General features: G+C 40.7%; 1 protein-coding gene across 6 annotated transcripts in view; it reads right to left on the bottom strand.

The window, feature by feature from the left end:
- Positions 1–3,023: 3,023 nt before the first annotated feature.
- LOC139474282 (transcription factor GATA-4-like) overlaps positions 3,024–23,521 on the bottom strand; it is a 42,944-nt gene continuing 22,446 nt past the window's right edge. For 4 of the 6 annotated variants that reach the window (XM_071257241.1, XM_071257233.1, XM_071257249.1 and 1 more), the window contains exons 3-8: positions 9,311–9,486; positions 8,825–8,878; positions 8,206–8,325; positions 7,754–7,891; positions 5,608–5,878; positions 3,024–4,714 (exon numbers count right to left, since the gene is read on the bottom strand). In XM_071257241.1, the coding sequence (XP_071113342.1) occupies positions 4,371–4,714; positions 5,608–5,878; positions 7,754–7,891; positions 8,206–8,325; positions 8,825–8,878; positions 9,311–9,486 (1,103 nt within the window). In that variant the 3' untranslated portion in view covers positions 3,024–4,370. The remainder of the gene's footprint in view (positions 4,715–5,607; positions 5,879–7,753; positions 7,892–8,205; positions 8,326–8,824; positions 8,879–9,310; positions 9,487–23,521) is intronic. The other 2 variants (XM_071257273.1, XM_071257264.1) reach the window with 2 other exon arrangements.

Raw genomic sequence — 23,521 nt, 5'->3', positions numbered from 1 at the left:
ATTTACTTGTACATGCCTGACACAGTCGAATGAAACGTCTTTTCCTCTTTCAGTTTACTTTGTTCATTTATGACAGTAAAACTGAAGAATGACAACACTTTGTACATAGCTTTGATATTGTATTGTGATGTTTATTTGCTTAATCAAACTTATGAACGTTTGTTTTTAGTACAATGCAGTCTTAAATAGAAATTCCATTGCAAACAACGTCGGCATGGTCCCAACCAGTGGGGATTGCGATGATGTCATCGGCCAAGTCACATCGACCAGCAACAAGGTTCTAACCAATGTCCCAGAATTCCTGGACCTTCGAATTGTGTGAATAATCAAGACTGGCCCAGACCGATTCATCAGTCATGTCTCGTTGTATTCGGCTTTCGACTGGAGACGTACACTATCCCTGAATCCCTGGTGTGTGTTGGACAAATAACAAGTATGAGATGCAATGTGCGTTGATGGCCAATAACAGGAAGTTGGAAAGCCTTGGTCCCGAAGATATTTGTCCCTTCTGATCTACATCAGGGATTCCCCATAGAGATTCCGGGCCGCAGGAGGGTCGGATGGTTACAGTGGCACTCATTGTGCATCCCCATACCACGACGGCCTAGGATGATGCTCATTCCGTCAACCCCGGGTTTGTGTGACCCACATTCTAATATTTTAAGGCCTCCGTATGAGAGAAAAAAACAACGTTTTTAAGTATATTTCGCTTCTATATATTTACGGAATTATAAACATCTGAAACGATGTCATAAAAAAGCCATTTCAGTTTAAGTCCCTTTATCTTGTGTCCTGTTTGGATTGTTTTAAAAATATATTTGTATGTATGTTTCATAACATGGAAATAAGAACAATATGGAAATATTGCTTCGTCTCTGACATGGTGAAACAAGTCAAATATACAACCTAATATGTTCACAACATACAATATATGACATTTTGTAGACAAGTTTATTTCAATGATATGGTGAAACTACATTTGTATAAACATCTCGTTTGTAAGGCATGGAAATTTCGACTGGCAAGCTTGAAGGCTACTTCTAGTGAGGCAAATTGTTCAATCACAACTGAGATTTACAACATCAATACTTTTGCTGAAGGCCACAGTAAACTCACTGTTTGCTCGTCGGACGAAAAGAGAAATATTAGGAGCTCACGGGCATTGATTTATAAATAAGCATAGAGACATTTAACTGTGCAAATAAGATCCAATTTTATATATGGAAATGACTTGCATAAACGTACAGTGAAATCTCGTCAGTCCGGATCCTGGTAGGTTTCCCGAATCGACAAGATATGTCAATGGGATATTACGCAGCAACATTGGTTCGTCAATCCAGACCTACTTTTGTTGATGCCATTTTACTGGGAACAAAATAACTCGGATACCGGAGTTTCTGTGTGAAATTATTTTGGGAGGAATTCTATCATGGATTGTAGGAGGAGTTTGTCTTGGATAGATGAAGTATTCAATCATGGATTGTTGGGGTGGGGGTGAGGGTGCGTTGGGGTGGGGTGTTATGGTAACCATGGATTGTTGGAGGATTGATAGTATGGATTGATTTTAACGTGGATTGTTGTAGGATTTAATCATGGATTGTTGAAGGATTTGAACAAGGAATGTTGAAGGATTTAATCATGAATTGTTGGAGGATTTAATCATGGGTTGTTGGAGGATTTAATCATGGATTGTTGGAGGATTTGATCATGGAATGTCGGGGACTTAATCATTGATTGTTGGGGGATTTAATCATGGGTTGTCGGGGACTTAATCATGGATTGTTGGATAATTTAAACAAGGATTGTGGGAGGATTTAATCATCGATTGTCGGGGACCTAATCATGGGTTGTTGGAGGACTTCATCATGTATTGTTGGATGATCTAAACATAAATTATTGGAGGATATAAGGATTGAAACGTTGTACCTGATCATGTTACTTTGGACATTAAAAACATCAGAGAAAACAGAAAGTAGAAACAGGCGGCGGTAATTCCGTCGAACAATTAATGAATTCTGTGTGGCCCGAAACCTTCTTGTCTGGTCTGCCAATGGACCGATGTTGCTTGACGTCAACAATATATCGGTTACTGAAAGACGATTTTTGAAGCCAAATGACATTTGCTATGTATTCGTCTGGTCCCCTTGTTGAATACAAAATGAGAAATGTTGTTTCCTATATGCGACAGGAGAGCTAACTTTAGTTTAGAATCCCCAGCACAAGCCAAATATGAATAGTCAACGCACAAACAGAAATAAGAAAAAACGATTTACTGACTAGCAACAAAGGAAATAGTAGGCTACGTCGTTAGTTGTATGGCATGGCACATATCAGATTTGAATCAACAAAGTCAGCACAATAAGTAGAAACATTAAAGATAAGATAGAAGGAAGAAGCCTACCACTCGGTCAGGACACCAGCGCTCATTCGTCAGTACCAGATACTCACATAGATCTTAGATACAATTGTACTGGTCAGTAAAGTACAAATTCCATGGACAAACAGCCGTGAATCAAACAATACGAAATCAGACAAAAAGAAAAGAAAAAGTCGAATGCCAATCATCTTTCAGCTACCTGGCCACTATTGGTCGAACGCCGATATCCTACATTACGATAGGCTTTATTGAGCGTCCATTATCATTATTACATATCTAAATATTGACTTGAAAACTCGGCAAATTTCATTGATAATAAGAAAATAAATACATGTTTCATAATTAAAATTACAGAAGGCTGCCGCTTCTTTTGTGATGAGACGATAAAAATATGTCATTCAAATATTCATATGTCAAGAAATTGGATTATTTATTTGCAGATTTCTGGAAATCTCAAAATTAGTTAATCCAAACATTGTAACCCTAATCGCGCCAGCTATATGTGCCAGTATCCACAAGATACATGACAATGTTTAGTTAGGCGCAGACTCGGAACGACCTCCACCTTGCGTCAGAATTCATAACAGTTGTATGTCTGACGTATGGATATGTCGTGCACACATGTGTTCACTGTTGTGACTCACATTGGACATCTAGTCCTTGGAAAGCAATGAATCGCAGTGTGCGTTCTTTCGATTATGAGTTACACATTAAAATAAAACATTTGCAACTGATGTAAAATAGCTCTTTTGTTTTGAAAACATTGGTAATGACAGTAGATGAAAAACATATCTCACATGATTCAGGACAAGGCCAATGGCAGTTTGCATAACGAAGGTAATAACTCGTGATTTAAGTTGGTCCCACTCATATTATACGAAATCAGCAACATTGAACGGAGGAGACAAATACCATAATGCTTCGTGGCATATGACGACAGTGGTGCAGGCACATATTGTATATTCCCCTAAAATTCTAGCAGTTCCCATTTACGCCAACAGTAGCAATAAATGCATTCAAACATAGGTATACAACAGGTAAAAATATCACCTGAATATGAACAACGAGCACTGAATCATAATACTTTGACATCAATGAATCAAAGCGATCATCGATCTTGATTAGGACAATATGAAGGTACAACCAAGTGGTTAGTCTTATTGGCACTGATGCCTACATATTGTATACGTAGTATCGTCATCAGATATTAAAGGATGATATTTACAACGTACATACTTAATATGTCGGGCATTCTTCGCCTTAAAACTGGAATTATTTTGAAGACATTCACAAGAAGCAACATAAATCCGCCAATCAGTACAATAACAATATATGCATGTCATTTTACATCATTAAAAGCACAGCACCTAATATGGCAAGTGAATTGGGAGGTGACAAGTGTTGTGGCCACGTGATGTCTGTCACGCGGTATGAGTGATGAATTGAACATTTACCCTTTCTCAGAGAAAACATGATGATGGTATCTTTGGTACAGAGTTGTCAGTCAAAGAGGTTACATTGTTCCACTTGACACAAAGTGGCGCATTGTTGGCACTGTGTCCACGGTTACCAAACAATTAACGCCTCTTTCACGTTGTCGCAGTTCCACCAACAGTCCTCACGACAAGATTTGGCGTTATCATCAAAAGGAGCGGTAACTCTAAGGCCCTGCGACACTTCTCGTTATCACATGAGTGAACCAGGGTCAACATCAGAGTTCACATATCATTATAGTTCGTACACCATTGTCTATCGTACGTATTTATTTTGTCACTCCTTACATCGGTAAGTTTCTGTTTGCTGAGCTGAAGGTTGTAACCTTATGATTTAGTCTTTCCATATATACATATAAATAGATATAAGAAGTCCTTAAAAAGACCACTGACATTTCTGGATGCCGCATGTCAAGGTCAATGCATTTATAGGAACAGCAAGTCGGGTAGAACAATGACTACCCTGTTTCCCTTATCTTCTCGTTGTATCTTTCCGTCCTCTATGTTTGGCTGACCGAAGCTGGTTTTAATTGAACAATTTCAGATTGTCCCATTGATGACGCACCAACTTCCGGTTCTGGTGTAATGCCGCTGTTCACTGGAACAGCCTTGGGTGGCGAGGGGGAGAACAGGGGCTCCGCGGCATGTTTGAGCATTAGGTTATGGTCAAGGCCCATGGATCTCTCAACGTCTTCAGGAAGGGGATGTTGGCTCCGAGCTGAAGGTGTTAACGCTGATATTGGGAGGAGAGCTGGGGGATTTGGCGGTGTAGTCAATGCTGCCAGTACTGCCGAGTTGTGCGAATACAGAGACGAGTAGGAGGGAAGAGGCTTCATCTCTGAGGCTGGAATGAAAGTAAAGGTGTTAGTGTTCTCCAAGGCAGTTTACCCAAAGGAATATAGCTGATTAATTCCAGGAGTAAGGTCCCTTAAACGTGCGATAACGTGGTCAGCTGAAGATATCCTCTCTTTAGTTTCACTATAACTTTTGATGTGGACATAGTGTTTCCTACTTCACTTGGTTTAGCACTGTTCAGTAACGATAGTCATTCATGTCATCACTGCATTGTGTACATTTAATCCTGATTCTAATGAATACACCGAACGCACGTAGGCAACACTCAAGCATATATGTATGGCAAAACGGCTATGGATGAGTTGTGGAAGCAATTGCATACAAGAGGTTATATATTCAGAGGCTTGAATAGAACAAGTCACAGCGAAAAACGCAAAAGTACATGGATGTTTCTTAAATATGAATTGCTACATAGGAATCACAAGAATAGGATGTTAACGAATTTGAAGTTGGGACTGTTGTAGAGAAAAATGTTATTGACGTAACAGTTGATAGCATCAATATAACTCATCAGTTACTTGACTTACTGGGAATCATCAAGTTTACTTCCCTAATTTATTTTGAAATTATACTGGCAATACCTGCCTATAAATTTGTTAATTAATAGAGAAACTTGTACAATTTTATCTAAAAATAGCTCACATCGCATACAGGTACATTTTTTACTAAAGCACAGAGAAACAAAAAAGCATCCGACTCAATATTTTGTTATGTTTTAATATTTAGCATCACGCTTAGTTGAGTTGTTGAATATATATTTCTTTGAATGTATAAAGGTGTTATGGAGAAACAAAGGTAACGTTAAGAAAAAGATTATGTACACTTGTACTTTAAACAAACTATTGAGTCCGATCAAATAAATAGCGAAAGTAGAAATCTCACAGTAGTTGGAAGGCATGACGGCAGAGTTCCAATATGGCGGCTTACTTTGAATCGGTTCTGACCGATTGAGGGTGAGGTCATAGGGGCCTTGAGAGGACATTGGGGGTAGGGATGTCTGGGGGTGGGACATGTGCTGTGGTGGGGAGTGCTCTATCGAGTGGTTGTGCATGGGCAAGTCCTTGGGGGGTGTCCTGGATTTAGAAGAAGGTGTTTTGGGTTTCCTCTTTCTTGTTTGGATTCCGTCTTTCTTCATAGACAGCGGCCGATTGACCTGGATGTAATACAGAAGATTATACCTGTCCAAGGCAAGTATTTTCAAATAGCAAAGATGTTCATATATTTCTTAACCAAACCCCAGAATTAGGAACCGATCATTTTATAGTGTAAGAGAGACAGCGAGGTTTGTTTGTGACAGAATAGCGTTTCAGTCAGCGCTTAACTATGTATAATTGTTTCTTTGAAAGGCGGTGTCAAAAGATTTTTAGGACTCGCAATATTTTTCAGACCATCCAGCATATACAGTGAACAATTGTATTAAGAAATGTATATTTCCTGCATTTTTGGAAGCAGAAAATTTCACTCACAAGTACCCGCAGTTAAGCTACAGAGTAACATCTTTCTATAGTTCAGATAAGAAGAGATCATTCTGGATGTAACAACTTCCTATAGTCCAGATGAGAAGAGACCACTCTAGATGTAACAACTTCCTATAGTCCAGATAAGAAGAGACCACTCTAGATGTAACAACTTCCTATAGTCCAGATGAGAAGATATCACTCTAGATGTAACAACTTCCTATAGTTCAGATGAGAGGTCACCTAGATGTAACAACTTCCTATAGTTCAGATAAGAAGAGACCACTCTAGATGTAACAACTTCCTATAGTCCAGATGAAAAGAGACCACTCTAGATGTAACAACTTCCTATAGTTCAGATGAGAAGAGACCACTCTAGATGTAACAACTTCCTATAGTTCAGATAAGAAGGGACCACTCTAGATGTAACAACTTCCTATAGTCCAGATGAGAAGAGACCACTCTAGATGTAACAACTTCCTATAGTCCAGATGAGAAGAGACCACTCTAGATGTAACAACTTCCTATAGTCCAGATGAGAAGAGACCACTCTAGATGTAACAACTTCCTATAGTTCAGATGAGAAGAGACCACTCTAGATGTAACAACTTCCTATAGTTCAGATGAGAAGATATCACTCTAGATGTAACAACTTCCTATAGTTCAGATGAGAGGTCACCTAGATGTAACAACTTCCTATAGTCCAGATAAGAAGAGACCACTCTAGATGTAACAACTTCCTATAGTCCAGATGAAAAGAGACCACTCTAGATGTAACAACTTCCTATAGTCCAGATGAGAAGAGACCACTCTAGATGTAACAACTTCCTATAGTTCAGATGAGAAGAGACCACTCTAGATGTAACAACTTCCTATAGTTCAGATAAGAAGAGACCACTCTAGATGTAACAACTTCCTATAGTCCAGATGAAAAGAAACCACTCTAGATGTAACAACTTCCTATAGTTCAGATGAGAAGAGACCACTCTAGATGTAACAACTTCCTATAGTTCAGATGAGAAGATATCACTCTAGATGTAACAACTTCCTATAGTTCAGATGAGAGGTCACCTAGATGTAACAACTTCCTATAGTCCAGATAAGAAGAGACCACTCTAGATGTAACAACTTCCTATAGTCCAGATGAAAAGAGACCACTCTAGATGTAACAACTTCCTATAGTCCAGATGAGAAGAGACCACTCTAGATGTAACAACTTCCTATAGTTCAGATGAGAAGAGACCACTCTAGATGTAACAACTTCCTATAGTTCAGATAAGAAGAGACCACTCTAGATGTAACAACTTCCTATAGTCCAGATGAAAAGAAACCACTCTAGATGTAACAACTTCCTATAGTCCAGATGAGAAGAGACCACTCTAGATGTAACAACTTCCTATAGTCCAGATGAGAAGAGACCACTCTAGATGTAACAACTTCCTATAGTTCAGATGAGAAGAGACCACTCTAGATGTAACAACTTCCTATAGTTCAGATAAGAAGAGACCACTCTAGATGTAACAACTTCCTATAGTTCAGATGAGAAGAGACCACTCTGGATGAGGCCTCACCTGGTGTAGCTTGTAGTACAACCCACACGCGTTGCACACGGGTTCTCCCTCACTGTTCCTCCGCCATAGGGTGGTGGTTGTTGTCCCGCAGTTTGCACATGACAGGCCAATACGTCTGTTTCCGCCGGACTGTTGTTGCTGTGAAAGAAAGTAAAGAACGCATGAAATAAACAGAATCACGAGCCACAAAACAAACCACACTGAGTTTCAACCTGAAGTACTATTACACATGGAACATAAAATAATACACCATTTTCGAATATTTGTTTGGGGACTATTGAAGTTTAGAGAGAATTTTTTTTTATCGAAACAGGCCTGACAAAATGAAACAAACGCGACTTTAAGAATATTTTTGACGACTATAGCATCCGATAATAGGTAATATCTTTTTTTATGGATGACTACATGGGCGAACACGTGTCAGTGTTGGAAAACGTGTCTTTGCCACATACCAATATGGACTTCGCCATCTTGATGGGCCCGCCCCCCGTCTCTGGGGGAGTGATATTAGCCACAGCGTCCCTCTCCTCCTCAAGGTCGGGTGACAAGCGGCGCTGGAAAGAGAGCGGCGACTTCAATATGAAAAGGAAAAGAAATTAAATTCACAAGGTATGAAATATAAAAGTCAGTGTAAATATGAACCTAAGCTTACAACTTGAGAATGCCTTGTCTGTTAGTACCTTAAAGGGAGGCAACTTCTATTATGTTAGACAATCTCAACCAACCAATACTTATTATCGTCAAAGAGTATGTGATATATGGATAACGAATAGCTGGATATGCCAGAACTAAGACTAACGAAATCAGTATCTAAACTTGTGTCCTAAGTAAGAGGCCGACTGTCCTGATTAGGGGACAAGGTAAAAATTTTGAGGTAAACATGTTTTGTTTCATCGGCGCTGGAAATACTATTAATGTCACACGGTGGTTTAAAAAATGCATTGAATGAAATCATTGTCTCGGGTGGGATTGTCAGATTTACACAAACCTATCACTAACTTTTTGGAGACAAAGGTATGGGTCTGTGGTCTGACAATGCATGTAGTGTACAGAATGTCAGTATGATAATACCTTTTCGTATATTATTTCTGCATATTTCTTCTCTCGTTCCTCTTCCAGGTCGGGCTGTAGAATAGAAAGAAAACCTTTTAAGTTTCAATAGAAGACACAGGGGGTGGTATCCGGGATCACTTGGTGTTTTGTGGTAGTGAACTGAGCCACAAGGCCTGAATATTAGGCTGCTTTACTAGATCACAGTATGGTTCAAGTTAAATCATCCTTGACAATTTGCTGGGATCATATCAAGTTATTAATTATAATTTCACCTTACATTCAAAGGGCCACGGCAAAAGTTCTAGCGCTAGAATGTATACCATATCATTTTTTCTGGTAGAGTGAAACATATTATATCTCTTCTGGCCAGGATGATTCTGAAGGTCCTCTGTATGAGACATTTTCTTGACAAATTAAACAAGTTCATGGAGCGGCGACCCTGTTGATATTACTGAAACATTTCTTCTTTTATCTTGTCGTGTGTTCCTCCGGTCTTCGACTTACCGTTCTCCTGCCGGTTGGAGTCTTCAATGGCGGCCTGTTGACGCCATTCATTTTATTGTAGAGTCCGCAAGCATTGCACAGGTAATGCCCAGTGCCGTCCCTCCTCCACAGTGGTGTGGACACTGCCCCACAGTTGACACATTCCCGACCCTCAGCATAATAGTCAGCGTCGGTTACTGCACGAATCAGAAAAAGGAGAATGGCAATAAACTCAAAGCAGATTTAACATGTTACAGCGAAATAGGTCATTCTAACATTTTTGTTTGTGTGTTCAGAATGATTAATGCACATACAGTGAATTCATTTTTGTCCGGTGCCACCGATTGTGATTCATAAACACATGCTCATGATATGGTCGGAATCGAACAATTAACTCTGCCTCTGGCTGAGAATTATTTTGATCCTGGAAATTGTGTTTGTCGCCTCTATATAGGGAACGTGTACAAACAAGGCACCAATAATTCTTTCTAAGAAATGTAGTTACTCCAACTCTTGTTGGACAGGTACATGCATTCACGGTTTTCACTTCATGGGTAGTTGCTTAATGGTTAAATATCTATACTAAACTATGTTTATGTCAGTACTGGGGCAGTGTTCACCTTGTCACATTAACACTGATGTACAACCTGTTAACACTCTCTTCATTCATAGTATTACAGAGATCCTATACCTAAGTGTATTCATTCCTTCTGTCTGAAAGATGTACACCATGCAGTGCAAATGCAGACGGTAGTCATCAATATGATACAGTGGGGTGAGGTGAAATGGGGTTAACGTCGCGTCCAAGATTATTATTGCACTTATATTGCGATGTGCATGCACGTGTGTGTGTGTGTGTGTGTGTGTGTGTGTGTGTGTGTGTGTGTGTGTGTGTGTGTGTGTGTGTGTGTGTGTGTGTGTGTGTGTGTGTGTGTGTGTGTGTGTGTGTGTGTGTGTGTGTGTGGCTGCCGATGTATATTGCTAGCTCACTGAGATACCATGCCGCAGTTTAACATGAATACCCCAACTCAGACACAGTATACAGACTTCGAGCCGACCAGTCCATGTTTTATCCCATGCGCCGGAAAGGGTAACAACAGGTACCAACTTTTAAAGACATTTGGTATGACGCGGCCGGGGATCCAACACCGGACCTTCCGCTCTTAATAATAAGTATAATGTGTAAATATAATGATGAAAAGGTGATTATTAGGAACATAAATTGATAAACAAGAAAACATTGATTCTCACCTTCATCATAACACAACCTACAAACCTGACAAATCATATTGTTTTTCCTACAATTCCTACCTATTGCAAAATAAAGATGTGAGCTGCATCTTCCTACCTATTGCAAAATAAGGATGTGAGCTGCATCTTCCTACCAATTGTAAAATAAAGATGTGAGCTGCATCTTCCTACCAATTGTAAAATAAAGATGTGAGCTGCATCTTCCTACCAATTGCAAAATAAAGATTTTGAGTTGCATCTAAACCGAGATGTTGACACTTTTTTATCTGATCTAATTTTAACCTAAGACCATAGGTGGTATCTTTCTTGTATACGAGTTGTGATATGTAGGGTCCTGGGTGATATAGACTATATATGTGTGTGTTTCTCTTTGTTATATGCCTTCATATTAAAGTTCATTACAGTAATGATTTATAACTCTCTTTGTCCTAGAGCAAGGCGCTCCAGTTGAGCGGTATGTTGACAATTGCTTTGAATACCAATAAACTGTTCTATACAAACAAAATTTAGAAGATTCAACACATATATCTAACCATAGCAACGAGCAGGACGACATATGTCTTATGGTGTTTACACCAGGCTTCAAGGTGACCTCTTAACTCGGGTTGTAACATGGCGAGGGGTCAGTCTGACGCGAGGAGGTTGAAAAGCTGTATTTACACACTACTTCAACACCAAAGCTAAATCGTGTCGATGTGTAGAGGTTGCGGGCAGTTGGCGGTTTTAGTTTGATATATTAACATGGAAAGGTACAAACTCGGCTAAAGGACGGAACACATTTTGAATAATTTGACCGTGCCAAGCATCGATCCATGGTGGCAATGTGGCGTTATTAACTGCAGGCGGTATTGGACCAACTACAGAGACCCCAACACATGACTCAGTTGCCTAGTCCGGGTGTTTGCTTTTACTATTGCTCTACCGACATCCAGCGGGACTACCATAAATTACCACGGCATTCAAATTCCGCGGCTCCCAGTTCCCGCACGATCTGGGTAGAAATAACCACGAGAATGGTAGACTGGAGAGGGCTCCAGCCATTTGATCAAGCAAGGGAGAGACTACCCACCCTACCGCACGCTTGGTTTTATTTGAGCAGGTGCGCGCCATAACGGATTCTTGCTTCACGGGTGCAATGAACGTAAACCTTACAGAAAACCTTAGTACATGCTAAATCCTTAGTGGTGAAATTGAACCTTATAGATTAATACATTCCTTTTATGCATATGAATAGATATTTAAAAATCCCCGCTGATGACAGGCATGATGTGTTTACCAGTTCATGAATCCGCTACGTAGGTATGAACAAGGTCACGTTGTTTCTCCATGGACTGTGTTTTAAAGAGGTCAAATGAACAAGGGTTACATCACGTAAAACGTACTCTGCATTGACTTATCAATGACTGGCGATTTCTGGTAATCGATGATTATACATGAAGGTTACTATTGTGACCAGATGACATCAAGTTATTATTTTGGGAACACAGTGCTGTTAAAGTGAAGCGGCAGACCCCCAAATATGCGAACTCTCACCCCTACTCGTATATAATTCATGTTGACATTTTAGAAGTGCAAACATCTGCAGGCATTTGCTGAGGACCCGTCAAACTGATTTGAGTGTCTAAACGTATTTATTACCTAATATCTTTACTTCCGGTGTACAGCAGCGAATTTCAGCGAAAGTCCTTCACAAGAATATATGTATTGCGCAAGGTAAACAATATCCACTTCAGGTGCCGTGTTAGTGTTAGCAGGTTTTCTCAATGAAGAATTACTAAACATTCATTTTCTGATATACGTTTCGACGCAGCATATAAACCTTTATTATTGTGAACTATTATTCTGCACCTATCTGTGTGCACGAACATATATAAATACTACGAACCTATACCTACTGCACACAATGCCTGTCTTTATATACATATTAGCGACCTTCACCTAATGCATACCCGTGAACCGAACTATAAACCTACAACTGTTGAATACTTACCCGTCGACACACATTAGAGATATAAAATATACACAAATCGAATAGCCTGCTAAACACGTATACTCACATATGAACGTGATGATAATGTACATTTGTTGTAACTGTATCAAATGTTCCAACATGGATAGGATAAGTGTTCCTTATAGGTGAGTGAGTGAGTGAGTGAGTTTGGTTTAACGCCGCTTTGAACAACACTCCACTTCCATCACGTCGTGGCTGCGTGATGTGGGAGGAAAGCCCGGAGTGATGCAGTTCGAGACGTTTATCACTTTGGAGAAAACCACGAACACAGCTATGGAGCTGACAAACCTAGAAACATATTCGGGGCGAACCGGGATTGGAACCCACGATCACAACTTTCTGGCGTACCCAAGGGACGCAACTCTCCCCCTTATGATAGAGAATGTTTACTATGTGTGTGGATCATGGTACATTATACATAGTACATATGTATCGTGTGTACAATATGCTTATTACATATGTAGTGTGTCTGCAGTATGCACATTATATATGTTGTGTGTCTGCAGTATGCACATTATATAGGTATTGTGTGTACAATATGCACATTATATATGTATTTGTGTACAATATGCACATTATATATGTATTGTGTGTACAATATGCACATTATATATGTATTGTGTGTACAATATGCGCATTATATATGTATTGTGTGTACAATATGCACATTATATATGTATTTGTGTACAATATGCACATTATATATGTATTGTGTGTACAATATGCACATTATATATGTATTGTGTACAATATGCACATTATATATGTATTGTGTGTACAATATGCACATTATATATGTATTTGTGTACAATATGCACATTATATATGTATTGTGTGTACAATATGCACATTATATATGTATTTGTGTACTATATGCACATTATATATGTATTGTGTTTACAGTATGCATATTATAAGATTTGCATATTATGGTGCATGCTTATTCTCAATACTTGTTTCCTTCTTGTTATGATGCAGTCAGTGGTTAAGACTGCAAACTGCACAGGGTGCATTTTTACTTTGTGTTTGAATGGAACGTAAAGGAACTTTATTTGTCTTTTAAATTATGCAGACAAATGCATCTAGTCATTTCATGGCATTTACATACAAACGATTCACGTTGCGTCTTGCTAATGAAGCATTAACGGACAAAGTCCTCTACGCGTTACCATCTGCTTCACCATGTATCAGCTAGACGAGACGAAGCTACAATCTAGTGTGCAAGTCCGGGTGTTTGATGTGGTTTGGGTATGTTAGCTCCAATGACAAGTTGTTTCCAAACACATCTGTAATTTACGACTACATTTAGACAACTGTTGATTCTGGCCACGCGGTTTGAAAACAGTCCAACTGTCGGAGCTCTGAAAGCTTTTGGGTATAAGAGCCCGGATGTGATGTTGGCTGTCGGTTGAGATCGGACGCTTGCCTGGCAACCGAAGCTGCAGGCTCAGAGAACTCGTTTCAAATCGCTTAATCATGTCGCGACTCAACCCTTAGCAATCACACGCTGGAAGTAAGAGCTCAAACTCTGAGTCAAATCTCCTGTCTACACAACCAAGGCTCCCTTTAATAATTACAACTAGAACCTGGCTTAACCTTCTTATGTCAATAAGAATGAAACTCTCGATTGATTTATTTGAGCGCCAAACGTGAAAGGCTAGAGGTCCCGCCCGTGTAATAGTCAGAACACGGTGTGCAGGTTAACTTGTGGGTCCTGTCGATAGTTGGCCCTGGTAATCCTGAGACCTTCTGTAGGGTATAAATATGGACCCGGGATTCACGTTTTCCAACTTATTTTTGTCTTTATTAACTTATTAACAACGATGAGGTCATTAATGAACGCTGGACGTTCATATTCAGTGTCACAGGAAAGCAGATAGTTTCATTATAAGAATCAAATACCGTCTAAATTCGTTAAATTCACCTCCTTCAGTACAACCATAGTTTAGATATGTAAAACACTAAAACAAACCAATTCATTAGGTAAATACACTACTCCAAACAAGTTAAAGAAAGTTAAGCCAGGACAGATTAACTAATACATTATGAAAGCATCGGGTGTTCTTTCACTTCTTTTCTGAGCAGTACACAAATGACTCAATCATGCAGAGGCATTTTCATTTAGAGAGAAATAATCAGGATGGGCCTCAGACATTCCCGTGGAAAAATAGGGGACGTCTTCTACCTCAGAATACCCGCGATAGTAGGTGCAAATGTATATGTCAAATTCCCTTAAATACACCCTACAGTAAAAAGCACAATGTCATCATCAACACAATATTGCATTACTGACTGGCCACTTATAAACAAGGAAACCTCTTCAGTGTTCCGGACCTTTACTCCCAGGATACCAATGATCCTCAGTACCAATGATGTCTATATCCGGACAGACGTGAACCCAGATTATATCAACTGGGACGCTCCTTTCCGAGTTAACGGAGCTCCACGATGTGGGATTATTAATGTGGGAACCTTTTGGAATTTGGACACGTTTGGTGGTTTGAACCCCACCGATATGTTTATAACAACGAACCTGACCGTGTAGGGGTCGATTTATGCTGTCGGTGACTGCGTGGGTGGTGACGTGCTTGATGGTGTGTCATCGTACCCCAACGGGGCAAGATGTTGCTCATGTTATCAATCACTAGTGTGTTTGGCGCAAACTCGACTGTGTTGGGGCTGCGGTTATATAGTTTGGGTATTGATGACTGTGCAGCGACAAACAAACCAACTCTAGCAGTACTTAATGTGTGTGAATCATTTCACTGTCAGCTGCAATGTTGTAAAGGACGTACTTTCCGCCGCAGATAGCGAACATATGATTTGTTTGTTTGTTGTTTAACGCCGCTCTCAACAATATTTCAGTCCTATTACGGCTGTCTGTAGATAATCGAACTTGGACCAGACCATCCAGTGACTGACACCATGAGCATCGATACGCAATTGGGATACGATTGTATGCATCAACCAAGTCAGCGACCCCCTTAGTCACCTCTTACGACAAGCATAGTCGCTTTTTAAGGCAAGCAAGGGTTGCTGAAGACCTATTCTGACCCGGATCTTCACGGGTGCAAATATATACATAAATGCAGACTTGAAGTGATGGACGTTTTGGGCAGGGGGGTTACGTCCAGGAATGGGTCACCAGCACCTATTGCTTGTCTAAAGAAGCGACGAAATAGATCGGATGGTCAGACTCGGTAACCAGGGTCAGACTCGGTGACTCGGGATAGACTCGGTGACGAGGGGCAGACTCGGTAACCAGGGTCAGAATCGGTAACCAGGGTCAGACTCAGTGACTCGGGATAGACTCGGTGACTAGGGGCAGACTCGGTGACTAGGGGCAGACTCGGTAACCAGGGTCAGACTCAGTGACTCGGGATAGACTCGGTGACAAGGGGCAGACTCGGTAACCAGGGTCAGAATCGGTGACTCGGGATAGACTCGGTGACAAGGGGCAGACTCGGTAACCAGGGTCAGAATCGGTGACTCGGGATAGACTCGGTGACTAGGGGCAGACTCGGTAACCAGGGTCAGACTCGGTGACTCGGGATAGACTCGGTGACAAGGGGCAGACTCGGTAACCAGGGTCAGAATCGGTAACCAGGGTCAGACTCAGTGACTCGGGATAGACTCGGTGACAAGGGGCAGACTCGGTGACTAGGGGCAGACTCGGTAACCAGGGTCAGACTCAGTGACTCGGGATAGACTCGGTGACTAGGGGCAGACTCGGTAACCAGGGTCAGACTCAGTGTCTCGGGATAGACTCGGTGACAAGGGGCAGACTCGGTAACCAGGGTCAGACTCAGTGACTCGGGATAGACTCGGTGACTAGGGGCAGACTCGGTAACCAGGGTCAGACTCAGTGACTCGGGATAGACTCGGTGACTAGGGGCAGAGCCGGTAACCAGGGTTAGGCTCGGTTGCCATCGTACCCCGACGGTGTGGATCGAAGCTCACAATATCGATAAATGGATTGTCTGGTCGAGACTCCATTATTTACGGGCCGTCGTCATATAGCTGGAATATTGCCGAGTGCGGCGTTCAACAACCAACAAAAAAGGCAAACTTGAAAAGTTTGCAAAGTCGTACAGCTGTCACCAAGCTGTCAAATCAGCGTGTCATTACAACTCGATTATATTGCACGAGACCCGTGAAGATCCGGGGAAAGGGTCTTCAGTAACCCGTGCTTGCTGTAAAAGGCGACTGTGCTTGTCGTAAGAGGCGACTAACGGGATCGGGTGGTCAGGCTCGCTGACTTGGTTGATGCATATCATCGTATCTCATTTGCGTAGATCAATGCGCATGATGTCAATCACTGGATTGTTTGGTCCAGACTCGATTATGTAGAGACCACCCGTCATTTGGCTGGAATATTGTTGAGGGCGCCGTTAAACAACAAACAAACAAACATTGCACGATGTCCACACTATTGCCTATTTGGTTTATGTGCATTACGATTGTAGGTCGACTCTGCTCACACTGATCTTTTAAGGTAGTAAACATGCAAAATCTGCAATAGCTTCAAACTGTATAACTCCCATCGATTCATTCCAGAGTTATTGTGTTTTATGTTTGAACAGATAAAAACACAAACAAATGCATTACCATGAGGAAAGTATGCTCCGGTAAACACACAACATCATTTATGTGACCATGTCTCTCGAATATGAATACCTTCAAGGCATGGGCGTTCTTCGTTTTCCTCGTTGAAGCCGAAAAAAACAACCGGTTGTTGATGTACATGTACATTAAATTAGCCCACTCCCAACTTGTCCTACAGTGTCCTATATATGCACTCCTATGTGCATTTTTAGCTATTATTATACAACATGCGTGCAGAGCCATTTCGCATTCCTCTCCACCCGATATGAATCGCACAATATACACTATGTGAATCACCTCTCTTCTGTCACAGTCAAAATATTGACATTTCAACGGGAGGAGATAAGAATGTAATCTGACTCGTATTATTCTGTATAATGTGGAAACGGAAGCAGCAAAACATTTATAGGCCCTTGATAAAGTAATCGTGATTCCGGGTAGAGTATCTGTACCTACACTGGGGTATAGTAGACAGATAACACTATAGTCTTTCCACATCCTATTAAACACTTGACTCCCTCACCTGCACTCGCTTATCGGTGTTATTTATTGCCCATATTCGCTCTAACTATCTATTGATTTGACTGTTTGTTTATTTTCTTTATCGGAATGTTTATTTAATCACCCCTTGAATCACGTTATTGTTTGTAGTGTTAATGTGTTTATCTTTGTGTATATTTTATTTCATTTATGACAGACTTAATGTTCACCCCTAGAGGTGTAATGACAGACATGCTTCTTTTTTCGCATCACAGTCTATTATGGAATGCGATACAGTGCCTGACCTTGTGGTACTACACACATGCCAAATCCAATATAATAATGATAACGTTATTTCCGTCCAAGGTGTACAGTGGGGTACGTCTTCCGGGTATGGTAGTAGGGCGATGAACAATCTACCCTGATGCTACAGGTGTAAAGCCTTTATGATCTTACAGTGAACTACGTTTATAACAAACACGCTTATAACGAACTGACGGATAGAACGAAATGTGTTTTGATCCCGTCTATCTGCTGTATATATGCTTATAACGAACTACGGTTATAACGAACTAAAACGAACTTAGTGGTCCATTTGAGTTCGTTATAACCGTAGTTTACTGTATTTTATTGACGTACACACAATAGAGGAACAGGGGCATATGCAATCCTGCTCTTGTAGAACAGTGACATATATGTCTTATGATATACTTATGTCTGCACTGGTATAGTATAAGGATATGTATATTCGAGATCAAGATATACTAATGTCTGACGAGAAGAACACTAAAATAATCAAGTCTGTCCGAGCGGTAAACGGGTAATAACGGGGATGTCAGAAAGTATTGATCCTGGTATATCTTAATTTTATGTGTGCGTATGACATACATTTATCATATAATAGGTAAGTTTTATCGGCAGAATAAAGTTAACGGATAAAAACGGTTTCCTCTGGGGTATTACACGAACAAAGATGGAAATAGTGAGAGAGTGAGTGAGTATGGTTTTACCCCGCTTTTAGCAATATTCAAGGAATATCACGGCGGGGGACACCAGAAATGGGCTTCACATATTGTACCCATGTCGGGAATCGAACCCGGGTCTTCGGCGTGACGAGCGAACGATTTAACCACTAGGCTACCCGACCGCCCCTAAAGATGGAAATATGAAAGGTCAGGAAGGTACTATTTTCAGTGGTAAGAAACAGGCATGGCGAGAATTGGCGATGGAGTCAAAATTAACTATCGGGAATATTGAGAAATTACTAGGATAATTGTTTACATTATGAAAAAAAACGAAGATACTGAAATTGCGAAAACGATTGAGCGAGGTCCAGCCGTATCAGCTTCCATATTTGTGCTTGTAAACATCTGCGGCTTGTGGACTTTTCCCAACATAGGCCGAAATATGTTACCGGGTTTCATTTTGTCTCATGTGTATATCTATCTCTGCATTTCGTAACGTTAGGACAGACTAGGCACATTCAAAGCATATGACATGTTTCATACACGAGATTTGCTTCCCCTTGATACTCTGGCTGGCGGATCGCGGATTGTTATTTTGCCTATACAGTAAACTACGGTTATAACGAACTCAAAGGGACTATTAATATTAGTTCGTTATAACCGTAGTTCGTTATAAACATATATACAGCATAACTACAGCAAATAGTCGGGACCAAAAGGTAAGTTTGTTTTATCCGTCAGTTCGTTGTAAGCGTGTTCGTTTTAACCGTAGTTTACTGTATGTAGGTACGCCACTACCTAAAAATAGTTTCAGTTGGAACTATATTTACTGTTGTAACTGTCCGACTGACACATCACTGCCCTTCTGACGTGATATATACACGTACATTGGGGGGTGATATATACACGTACACTGACTGACTGACTGACTGACTGACTGACTGACTGACTGACTGACTGACTGACTGATTGATTGATTGATTGATTGATTGATTGATTGATTGACTGATTGACTGATTGATTGATTGATTGATTGATTGATTGATTGATTGATTGTTACGTATGTGGCTCGGTATCTGAGTAACTAAGCCTTCCGTATGTAAATTGACCAATTATGCTAATAAATGCTTCAATAAAGTTAAATTAGTGTGTTAGATGAAGTGACATCATAAATCTCAACGTAGTAATATCTCGCATTCGAAGACTATCCCTGAGCTCACAGGCGCGCCCTATGTTGGGAACACTGAAGAGCACTTTGGGAATGGAAGAACAAATAGCGTCGGTAGAAGCTTCGAGCTCACGGTAAGATCTCGACCTCAGTGATCGCGAGACGAGACTTGAGAACCGGACGTTAAGTCTGAGTTGACAGGAAATCGATGGTCAATAGATGGCGCTGTAGAGAGCACTCGCTGCACGTGCAATAAAGTATCTAAAACATGGCACACCTGGAACACGGCAACACCTTGAACACCTAGTTACCATGACTACGGTATCAACTAGTTACACTGGCAAGTTTGTTCAGAACGCAAGTCGATTGCCTCCGACTTCACCATAGTAACATTGCCGTGTGCCGGACACAATTGTGCTCGCACTTCAAACAACACATTGCCTTCAAACACCGCTCGTGGCCTTCATCAAGCTCATGCTCACGTTGTGCACATAGAAAAACGAAAATATACGCAAGTACCTATATCCGATGAATCCGGACGTCGCTTTTATATTTATTTACTATAAACATAAAACGTCAACGAAAGAGAATAATATGTTGCCTATATAGCGAAACAGATTCCATTGGACGTAAAAGGCAAATTAGTGGTGAAAAGTATAAATATGAATGGTGAAAAATAGTGATGAGATCAGGTGTTCGCGAAAAGAGTAAAGAAAAGTGACCAAACCATTTCTATAGTCATAAATATAAATTGTCAATGCAAGAGAAAAACCAGTCTAGATTATCCACCGAAACAAATCCCACCTGGCACAGAGGGCAAAATAGCTGTGAAAACCACATAAAGGAACCATTGATAATCAGCGAGGATACCAGGTGTTCGCGAAAAGGGCTAGCACGCCCCACCCTATCGCTAGCATCCCATCCACTCAATTTGCATAAAAAATAAGTAGTAGCTGCCTGACGCCGCACAGCAGGACACCAGACGGCCCGTAAGCACGCCAGACAATCGAGTGTTCAATAAACCAGAGTGAGTGAGTGAGTGAGTATGGTTTTACGCCGCTTCTAGCAATATTCCAGCAACATCACGGCGAGGGACACCGGAAATGGGCTTCACACATTGTACCCATGTCGGGAATCGAACCCGGGTCTTCGGCGTGACGAGCGAACGCTTTAACCAGAAAATCCACGAAATTCTTTGAAAGACGAAAAGTGAGTGCATTGCAGGCTTCGAGTTATATCATGCGCACGTATTTATAAATCAAATAGCGATTATGCCACCTGCACTACCGGTAGCACCGTTGACGTGGGCATAAGGTTTACACTTATTCCAGATATATGGCGGATTGTAAATAATCGAGTTGAGAACAGACAAACCCGTGATTGATATTATGAGCAACAACCGATGCATTTGGTTTAACGGTGACCAGCAACCTACCAAGTCACCGAACCTGACAGGGTCGACTCTCACCCCAGACACAGGATGCTAGAAGCTATTCTAGCTCGGGGTGCTCACTGGTGTAGATACAAGAACTATGGCTCGATCTCGTCTCATCGAGTGGCCCAGTTGGCTCAGTGATCTGAGTCATCGCAGTGCGTGCCATTGACTGAATGTAGTTGGCAGCCACTAACATGCATGCTTGCATGTACCGTGTACTTCTTTCCCCGCACTGTGACCTCATATGAGAAGTGACGTCGCTTATAAAGACAGTAAGATTTTCATCTTCGACGTCATCTGCTTTAGACGTGAGCCACCAGCACTGTATTTGGTGAATGTAACATAGATTGTTTCGCTTGACGTCTCTTTTTGGGCCTTGCTACTTATCAGTGTAGAAAGTGTGCCAATATTTACGTTTATGAGGGCCGCGTTCCATTTGGCATTGCCTTGCAACTCGGCGAAGCGATCCCAATACGTCTCGTCGCAAAGATCATATTGAATCTTCTTATCTAAGGTCTATTTAAATTGTATTGTTGTAATACCCCTAATTAGTATCTGTGAAGGAGTAAGTTGGAACTAATGACGCGATGCTCCTCAGTTATATTTCTTACGGTGATTAGGTAAGAGTCAATTCCCTTGTTTTACGTTCGTTCTGAACGGTAACATGTGTGTGTGTGTGTGTGTGTGTGTGTGTGTGTGTGTGTGTGTGTGTGTGTGTGTGTGTGTGTGTGTGTTGTTTAACGCCACTCTCAGTAATACTAGTATTCCAGCTACTTGACAGCAGACAACCCAGTGATTGACATCCTGAGCATCGATCTACTGGGATACGATGACTTTCATCAACCAAGTCAGCGAGCCTGACCACCCAATCCCCTTAGTCGCTCCTTGCTGAAGCCCAATTCTAACCCGGATCTTCACGGGTTATAAACAGTAACGGCGGGTATTAAAATGAATGCTTAGATAAATAGAATTGAACAAAAGAAGCAACAACTTACCATGTTATTGTAGATATATAAATGTCTCGTTTAAAATATGTAATGTTCGTGAATAAACTTATCATTGCTTCAGGCAACCGTTCTGGTTTGAAAATCTATGTGCCCGTGTTTTATCAGGTAAATAATTGACTTGTATGTGACGGATGCCACCGGTGATGAAGGATACGACCACCTTTTCCCGTACACGTTGTATCATCACTATTTGGTAATGATTCATAAACACATACTTATGATTTAGTCGGAATCGTACAATGGGCTCTGCTTTAAGTAGAGATATCTTATGTTTAAGGGAATGTTTTGTCACTTTTATCTATATCATTATAATACTATGTTATTTTCATTCGTATTGTAAATTGTTATTGCAGATATAACATTGTAAACATTCAAATAAAACCCGAACCACTGCTGCGGTGTGTGTGTGTGTGTGTGTGTGTGTGTGTGTGTGTGTGTGTGTGTGTGTACGTGTGTGTGTGTGTGTGTGTGTGTGTGTGTGTGTGTGTGTGTGTGTGTGTGTGTGTGTGTGTGTGTGTACGTGTGTGTGTGTGTACGTGTGTGTGTGTTCGACATAAATTGCACTTATGAAGTGCTGACGTTTAATTTAATTTGAATTTTTATATAAATATTTTGAAGCAGCCTCCATCTTATGTTATTTATCAATTAGAAACTGAATCAACCAGGCTATCGCTCGAACGGAGTATCGCTCGAGCATCATCAAGAGTATGGGATATAATACTGCCGTACACTTGACTTTTGTTAACTAGTGCTACCTGACCAAAACAGATATAGGCTTTCGTTATCAGACACTTTATCCTGCACTCAAATATAGGAGTTGGTATACAATGCTATCTCTACTAAATATAATAGAATTGTTATCATATCAATTTTATCCTTACAAAATGGAATTTATGATGCTTTTGTTTGCAATTTTCAATATATCCGTCACGAGTTGCAGGATACATTATCAAGGCTTATCAGCAGCACCACGATTAAATAAAGGATAATGAAGACTTTCCTCATTATCAATCCTTCAACTAAAGATATTGGATCAAATCATAATTTAGCGAATGTTATCAGCAGATAATTCGACAATTGTTGAAATGTTTAAAACGAAAAGTCACGTGACGCAGTTTCCTACTTTTCATTTCCGTTAGGGATTTTCCTCATTTACGGAGGAAAGGTGGCAAATATAGCTTCTATTTCATCCCTTTGTTTAATTACTGTTATGTTTTCCTCGACATGAACTATGCAAAGTGTCCCGAAACCTTTCCTCCCAAAACAGACAGGAAAGTCATCTTCTCAAAGAGTCTAACTCAGTCATCAGT

The sequence above is a fragment of the Haliotis cracherodii genome, unplaced genomic scaffold, assembly GCF_022045235.1.
Source record: "Haliotis cracherodii isolate W230 unplaced genomic scaffold, xgHalCrac1.p SCAF_1, whole genome shotgun sequence".
NCBI classification, from domain to species: domain Eukaryota; kingdom Metazoa; phylum Mollusca; class Gastropoda; order Lepetellida; family Haliotidae; genus Haliotis; species Haliotis cracherodii.
The sequence above is the reverse complement of the archived record's forward strand: the minus strand, read 5'-3'. Positions and strand labels throughout refer to the sequence as shown.